Source organism: Idiotropiscis lumnitzeri, chromosome 12, assembly GCF_059441095.1.
Source record: "Idiotropiscis lumnitzeri isolate Australia: NSW breed Sydney's pygmy pipehorse chromosome 12, RoL_Ilum_1.0, whole genome shotgun sequence".
In the NCBI taxonomy this organism is placed as follows: domain Eukaryota; kingdom Metazoa; phylum Chordata; class Actinopteri; order Syngnathiformes; family Syngnathidae; genus Idiotropiscis; species Idiotropiscis lumnitzeri.
Window position 1 is genome coordinate 13,761,334 of NC_142402.1, and position 9,032 is coordinate 13,770,365.

The window sequence follows — 9,032 nt, forward strand, 5'->3', positions numbered from 1 at the left end:
ATTACTGTGCCAATTTGGGAAGCAACAATGGCTATGTTCAAACTGCAGGCCTTTATTTTTGGCCATGTATCAATGTTTTTTTTTTATTACATGTTAATTCAACAATAAATTTGTTTGTCACCCATCAGACGGATTGTGGTGTTCATTGAGGATGAGCTGCAGGACTAGCTTCAGTGTGCAGATCATGTTTAATTAAACGTCCGTGTCAAATGTCTTTGATTACTGATAATTGCTGCTGACCCAACATGGTAACTTTAATCTAAAGTTAGGCAGTCAAACTCATTATTTTTTTCTGTGAGTGTGAGCTCATCCTCCTCGTTGACATCCTCCATCAAGTGTTGTGTTGAGACAATCAGCGACGGGAGGCTGCAGCCTCGCAAAAGGCCGTCTTTGTGTTCCTCCAGTGTGGTTCCCCGTAGAGGGTAAGTGTCAGCGGGTTGCTCCAGCTCGAGATCCTCCAGACTCATCCTGCAAATGGGACAAATCCATTTTAAATTTAGATGTTAAATACCAATCTGGTACTATGGTGTTTGACCATGATATCAATATATTTGGACCACAGTGGCACAACATGCAGGTGTGTGAACATGATATACGATCGTTGGCCATCATGATCCTTGACCAATGATACTGATCATGCTATACAAGAACATGACAGACCTCATATCAAAGGTAGAGCCTTTGAAGGCTGGCCTGAGGCGATCTGCTGCCGTGGACATGGTGTAAGGGATGGAGAAATGTCTTTGCGCCCAGTGCTTGTCTTTCTCCAGGGGTGCCAGCTTCTGGTACATGTCATCCACAGCCAGCATGGACACCTTGCGGACACAATGTCAACAGTGCATCATAACATCTTAAAAAAAAAAACAGGTGGAATGAAAGCACCTGAATGTTTCTGTCAATCAGCTGATTCGTCTCAAAGTCATCGTCGTCCTCGCCGAAAGGGTTGATGATCAGCTCTCCCACCTTGAGCCATCCTACATAGAAGAAGAACTGCAGCAGCGTGAAGACGGGCACGTACAGGTCAAGCTTGTGGTCCTCGTAGCCTTTATCCGGGTTCAGGAACTGGCGGCCGACGACACACAAAGCGAAGAAGGAGTAGACCGCTAACGTCACCACCTGTGGAGCGAAACAGAGGAGCCAACCGAAGGCGATGGAAGGAGGCGGCGTGGTTCTCTCACCTGAGTGTAGACCAGAGGGATGCTGATCCAGTCGTAGTGGAACAAGAGACTGCATTTGGCCCTGTAGTTATTCAGCTCCTGCAGCGACAGCCATACGTGACTTCTGAAGGGAACTCTGGATTATATCATCGCATGGCTGCAAGGACGCTAATATCCACACATCCAATTAATTTTCTATAGCACTTGTCCTTGGTGAGCTGGCGCAGACTTTGGGCAAGATGAGAACAATCTCTATATCACAATACTGTATTATGATATTTGGCCAAGTATACCAATATTATCAAGATATGCTTTTACCGTGATCGTGGTTGAGGCTTAGTTAATATTATCATGATCCAAATAAATTCTGATATTTGATTAACGATACGGATAATATCCTGATAAGGTAATATTTGACAAACAAATTGTCATAATACTTAATTTTTTTTATATCGACCAACAATAACACTGACCTCACAATGTCATTGTGATATTTTACTATGGATACCGATACCATATTTGTAAAATTTTGCCCAAGATACAGATCATGATACCAGTTGTCGAAATAGACCTATAACTTGATATGATATCACAATCCTCCGTGAGAGGCAACAGTAATGTCTCGAAATGTGAACGATACCAATGACATCTCAATATTATCATGATATTTGTACAAGGATACCTATAGTCTTATTTTTCACATGATACCATTATACTTTGCCAAAGATATCAATATAATGATATGAAAATATTTGCCTGACGATACAGTGATATTAAAAAGAGTTTAAACCACTTTGCTTGTTCAAGTGAAGCACCCATTCAGAGTGTATTGTTTCATGTGAAGATGGAAAAAAAAAGATAATCACATCCATGAGGAGTCTCAAAGCAATATCATCCCTCACACGGGCCTCTTCTCTTGCTCTGGATGCCAAGTTGGCGAACCAGGTCAGTGGCATCCAGTACTTGTTGAAGTCAGAATGCAGCGACTCCAAAATCTTCAACTCGTTTGATGTCATAAAGCCTGAACACAAACGTTATCAAGATTATGTTTTAGATGGAGGAAGGGGGGCAGATTGGTGGCACCTACCAGCCTCCACCACATGCTCCAGCGTGGGGAAGCGCTTGCATACTCGAGTGCTGATGGAGCGCAGGATCAGGACGGATGACAGGTTAGCATATCGCATAAGAGTGCGTCGCAACAGTCGACCCCTCTCGTCGGCTCCGTGGACGTTCCCAGAAACCACCATCATCAGATTGTCCGGCAGCGGGAAGCTGGTGTATTGACCCCACCAACGATTAAACGCCAATGTTACGTAAAAGCCTGCAAATGCCAAAGATAATTGATAATTGATGCTAATGTTTCAATAATGAACTGTGAGCAATAAATCATGATACTGTTTTGACCCAGCCCTAGATAAAACGTGATTGATATTTTTGTGTATTGATACTGCTCCAACAGGATTTGTCACAATTTCGATATTTGTCCCCCCACCAGTTCAAACTGTTAGACATTTCTCACTTGTGTATGGCTGTTGTACGTAAGAGAAAAAAAAATCGGTTGTGGGTTCAATCCTGAGCCCCTGGGACCATGTTAAAGTGCCCTTGAGCAGTATACTGCACCGTCCGTTATGTTGGTGATAGAGGGGAGCGTGCCGAAGCGCTTTTGAGGACCTTGAATGTTGAAAAGCGTTGTGCACGTGAAAGCCCACCATAACGAAAAAAAAAATATTGAAAAAAATGTTGATATTTGATGCTTGTATCAAGATACTGTGCTCTATTGAAGAAAATTGTATACCACATTATGAAGATTAGGACTGACCTGAAGTTAAAATGATACGATATCTGCTAAGTGAAAATGCTACAAAGTACATCACGATATATTCAGTGATTTGTCCCACCCACTTGTTAATCAATACTGTATCAACACGCTACATTATAATATCAATATTGTATCCCAACCAGTGTACCTAGCACAAAGAGAACAGGGATGAAGCTGGTGTTGGTGAACTGGTCACAGTAAAGAGCGATACGCTCAAACACATCCTGCTGCTTGGGCGTCAGCATCAACCTATGTGTGTTCAAAACAACAAAACAAGCCGGAGAGAGTTAGCAATCGAAGCTGAATTGATATCAATAAGAATGAACCAATAACATCAAATGATATTTTGATATTTGACCAATTACACCAATTAGATCATGATACAATTCTTTTATGATTTTGGTCAAAGATCCCGATATTATCATGGTGCAATGTTATGATATTTGGCCAATCAATGATAAACATGATTTATTATCACAATACCCGAGCAAGGATACTTCGAATACGGTATCATCATTGTACGTGGATGAAGATAACAATAAGATCACAATACAGTATTATGGTATTTGGACACGGTTACCATATACATTGATCCATATATTTATTTTACCTTCCCTTTATCCAGGATTATAATATTTGGACAATGTTACAGAAAACAATATGCCGCAATGTGATCATTTTTTTTATAGCCAACAATATCAATATTATGCCATACATACTCTGATATTTGGCTGACAATAACAATAACATCACAATACGGTTTTATGATATTTGGACAACGACACCAATCATATCACAATATGGTTTTATCCAACAATACCATTAATATCACAAAACAGTATCATGATATTTAGCCAATGATATCAATAATATCACTACAAAGTATTATCATAGTCAACCAACAAGACCAATAAAACCACACTATAGCGTTATCTTGATGTTTGTGCAATGAGAATAAATTCATGATACGACATTATGATATTTGAACGAACATTCATATGGTGTAATTGCTGTCTTTTTTTGTTGTGATTGGGATACATAGCTACCAATACCATTACTATCACGATACAACCCCATGATATTTTACAGATACCAATAATATCAATACACTTTATTATGATATAAAAAACATGGAGGTGTTATCACGATATTTGTACGACTATAACAATAAGATCATGACATGATAAGATCTTGATACTTAGCTAACAATACCAATCATCTCTTCTCACATTCCCAATAAAATGAGTTGACGCCCCACCTGTAGAGAGCACTGAAAAAGATGTAGACCCCACAGAAAAGGAGAAACTCCTTGTAGAGCAGCTTGTAGATGCTGCCCTTCCACCTGAACAAGAGCTTGGAGAAGCCTCCAAACCTCACGTTAGCCACCTCAAGAGAATATGACACAGTCATGCCTGGAAGAGCAGAATGGAGGGTCGTGGCAGGGTGGGGGGGGGGGGCTCAATATCAAATATTGAGGACCACAGCATATCACAACGCAACCGGTGGAGGCTCACCTGCAAATGAGCCGATGAAGCCGATGAAAAGAGGCTCTTTGCTCCTCTGGCTCCCAATTTAAAGTCTCGCCTGTGTGTCCTCTTGTCACAACACACCTTTATTTTTAATTGATGAGCTGAGAGCATCGTGCCAAAGACAACTTCCACACAAATCAACCCTATCACTGCTCCCTGCATGACACCAAGTTCATAAAAAAAAAAATTCTGTGAGGTGGTTCGCGGGCTCATGGTCGTGGACGTCTGCTGAAGACAATCCTATTGCACTGATATAGATGTGTTTTGAATGATTTGTCACATTGTCACGCCATGAGATAAGAGAAGTTCCGTTTTCTTCTCCTCTTGGCCATTTGTATGTTTTTCACATGTCAACTTTCATATCTGCTATAAATCATACAAGCTTTGCTTTTATGAAGACACCTCACGCTCTTTTGGACGTCACGCCAACTGCACTTTCTCACCAATCCCAAGCTAAATGTTGTCAAATAAAATGCAGTGAAGTAAAACTATTTGCCGTTTCAAGAGCCCTGACAAGGTTTTTTTTAGCAGCTTAAAAAATTGTGATAGGCACGGACTTGATCAAATAGCCAAACTGCACTCCAGTAAAAGTTGATGTTTTCTTTTTTTCATTTCAATTTATTTTTGGGCCACATTGCCTGATGTGACAACTCTCTGAAAAAGTAAAAAAAAAATCCATCTATGCCAGGGGTTCTTCAATCTATTTCTCAAGGGCTCCCGTCCTGCCTGTGTTCTATCTTTCCTTGCTGCAACACACCTGATTCAAATGATCAGATAATCAACAATTAAGGTCTGCAGGAGCTGGATAACGACCCTGAGCATTACAATCAGGTGTGTTGCAGCAGGAAGAATCGGAAAGCAGCCAGGACAGCGGCCCTGGAGAACCACTATTGAAGACCCCTGATCTGCATGTCTCCCCTAAAACTAAAGGTAGTGACTGGGGACATTGAAGTCTGGGCATCGCTGATTAAATTGAGGCACTATCTAGATGAGCAGAAAATGGATGGATGAATGTGCACAATTACATTCCTGTTTTTAGAGCTGTCAAGTCAGCATTTTGGATTTTCCTCATAATTAGCAACCAGTTACTTTGTGTTTTTGTTTTGCTTACGCTGATATTTTATTGAAGACATTTCTGCTACAGCTCTGCTTTGTCTGCGCTTAATTTTTGAAGGTCAAAGGTACTACTTGTGCCACCAGTAGTAGTGAATATAAAGTTAGTTTTTTCATCTACCCTGGTTACCTTTGGTCCAAATTCCATTTGTGCTCCATCTTCAAAGTCTCAATTTTGAATAAACCCCCTGAAAGGATTCCCCCTCCCCCCCTTCGACTTTTATCCTCTCTCTTTTGCTAAAGCTTGCTTCAAGTCATTTTGGAGCATCTTAGTCAAATGTATTCTCCCGGAAAGAGTTAGCCTGTCGCTGCGTGGGGAGCCTGAGGCTAGCGTGTGGATTAGAGCTGATCATAGTTAGAAGATGCATGCATCTCCCAGATGACTTGACTTAGAATTAGTTATCCACACCATGTATGGCTTGAAATACACACATTTGTAATTTGTACTGTATATTGATGATAGGCTGTTGCCCAGTCCAGTGCAAGCGGCCCCCAACCAAAAACAGATAGGATGTGCTCCTGCTCACCCAAGGACAAGAACGTTAAAAATAGATGGATGAATGGCTAGTGCAGATTTGCAAACAATTGTTTTTTTTCTTGTGGAATTTGGAATGTTACCATGTTCACCACTAGATGTCACTCATGTGCTACAAATGTTTTAACAGTGACCGCGACCCCAGCAACACATTTTTAAATTGAGAGAAAAACGTATTTTAGGTTCCCCTTAGGATTTCTTTGCATCCTTACTTGTTGGCCATTTTTCATAACCAGCTCCTGTGACTCACTTCCGATAAGAGTTTGAGTTCCTCAAACGACGAGGAGTGGATCGTTTGTAGACACACGTCTGTTCAAATGTTATTTTGTCATGCAGAGAACATTTGACCGAGGTGAATCGCTAAAAAAATAAAAAATAAAGAAAAAATCCAACATAAATGTGACAACACCACTGATTAAAACTAGCTAATAGGGCAAATAAAAATAAACTGAACATTTAGGCCTTTGCTAGAAAACAAAAAAGTGGTACTTTATTTGGGGTCAAGAGTTGGCACTCATACGTTGACTTCCATTTAACATACGTTTGAATGTAATAGTAATTTTATCAGCCATTTTAAAATTGAGTCTCTGTTTAAGTCCAGTTTAAATCGTGCTTGTTATTTTATTTTTAAAAAAAAATCACATTTAGTTAACCTCATCCATTTTTTTGGGTACATTTTTAGTCGACCATAACTCAAGCATTTTAGTCCAAGAAAATATGATTTTATTCACCTAATTTTATTTCACAAAACTTTCAACATTTTAGCTAAGTTTTGTTTCGCTAATATTAATAAGCAGGACATCAGTGTATATGCAGCACTGTCTACATGCTTCATATTTATATTGAAACAAGACAATTAAGGATATCTGGAGAACAATGAGTTGGTGTTAAAAATGTGGATGTGGAAGATCAGTATGTCGAAGGCAACTGAAAGACTATTTCTGCTTTGCTTTCTGCCTTTGCTGAAGGCAACATTCCTCCCATACAGTGACTCAAATGTCACAAGTCAAGCAGATAGGAATCCACCTGGGCCAAATGACATTTGCTCGCGTCACATTATTTGTTTGCTTACTGAAATGCTCACATCCTCTGTTCTGTTCTCCTACACATCTGCATAAAAAAAAAGAAAACCATATACGGAACTTCTGTTGTCACAAACATAACTGTATTTTATTTATTTATATTTTGTATTTTATTTATTTATTACAGAGTATTATTAAAAAACAAACAATTGTTATCGGGTAGGCTGGAATGGATTAATGGCATTTCCAAAGTTGTCACATAATGACTTCAACTCCTATCTTAAGACTCTGCTGTAATTCATAAATATGTCAGATTTATTGTCATAGTGTCTATCCATCCATCCATCCATCATCTGTACCACTTCTCCTCACTAGGGTCACGGGGGGGTGCTGGAGCCTATCCCATCTATCTTCGGGCAGTAGGCGGGGAACACCCTGAACTGGTTGCCAGCCAATTGCAGGGCACACAAAGACGAACAACCATCCACACTCACACTCATACCTAGGGGCAATTTAGAGTGTTCAATCGGCCTGCCATGCATGTTTTTGGAATGTGGGAGGAAACCGGAGTACCCGGAGGAAACCCACGCAAGCACGGGGAGAACATGCAAACTCCACACAGGATGGCCGGAGCCGGGATGGAACCCACGCCCGATGCTGTCTCTCACTGTGAGGCCATCGTGCTAACCAGTCGGCCACCGTGCCGCGTCATAGTGTCGAACTTTAATTAAAAAAAAAAAAAATTTAAAAAAATAAAAAATATTATTATTGGTAACATTTCATTTCTGCATTACTGCATGCTATTGCTATACTGTCCTTTTCTTTTCTTCGAAGAAGTTGCGAGGGATGTGAAGATGATATATTTTACTTTTAAATAACCCATTCCCAAGGTTTATTGGTACTTTCTATGCAATGAACCCCCAGTGATGTTCCGGCGATGACCTTACAGCATGAATGAGGAGAGAGAGAGAGTGAGACAGAAAGAGTGAGGGGGTTGGGGGGGGGGGGGTTCCGCTGTGATCCATGGGCTGCATTACTGCAGATGTGGCGGCAAGTCTATCAAGTGACAATGCCATTCCAGCAAGGACAGAATGAAGATCTACTGAAATGCAGTGCATTCACAGTTCATAGAAACACAAAGATAGTGTGTGCAACGTGTTGGTGACGCATTTTCAATTGGTTATCATTGACATGGTCCGACCTTGTCACAGTAGCTATTGACAAAATACACACTTTGTCACTTTAATGAATTAAAATCTGTGTTCAAATATTTAGTTTCATCCCACCTATCAATCCAGTTCAACCCAACCGACCACTCAATTTACAAAGCCACCAAGCCGACCCATCCCATCTGACAACACACCAATCAAATTAAATCCATTCCAAACAATAGACTGATCAACCATCTCAATTTATCAACCAATTATCCGACCGGTCCCTATCAAATAAAATCCGAACCAATATAAACCAACAACTACCTAACAAACCAACCACAACCAATACCATATGGTCCAATTTAATACAAACTAACCAAATTGATTCATCAACAACCAACAAACCAACCCGTCTCAATCGACCAAACCCAATCGAATGAAATCCTATCTAATCCAAGCAACTAACCCACTGACTATATCACCCCTTCCCAACCAATTGACAAAATAACCAACCAACCCAGTCTAACCAATTTACCAACCCACCTTACAACCCCAACCTTCCTTGCTCCCTTCACTGTGAAAGTGTTTTCCAGACTCAGGATGGGAAAGGATAAGCGCAAAATTTAAATGATAATTTTCTTCTCTCCGCATGTTGTTATCCTCCTTGCCTGGAGCTTGGTATCGCTTGTCTTCATTCTAAGGC

The 9,032-nt window shown here is 40.4% G+C and overlaps 1 protein-coding gene across 1 annotated transcript; it reads right to left on the minus strand.

Moving 5' to 3' along the window:
- Positions 1-254: 254 nt before the first annotated feature.
- Positions 255-5,787, minus strand: best4 (bestrophin 4). Its single transcript, XM_088311286.1, has 10 exons — positions 5,749-5,787; positions 4,491-4,661; positions 4,235-4,388; positions 3,125-3,225; positions 2,245-2,478; positions 2,024-2,178; positions 1,179-1,256; positions 883-1,116; positions 661-815; positions 255-468 (listed from the first exon to the last, which is right to left on the minus strand). The coding sequence occupies exons 3-10, from the start codon at positions 4,384-4,386 to the stop codon at positions 255-257; spliced, it is 1,323 nt and encodes a 440-aa protein (XP_088167412.1). The 5' UTR covers positions 4,387-4,388; positions 4,491-4,661; positions 5,749-5,787.
- Between the last annotated feature and the right edge of the window lie 3,245 nt (positions 5,788-9,032).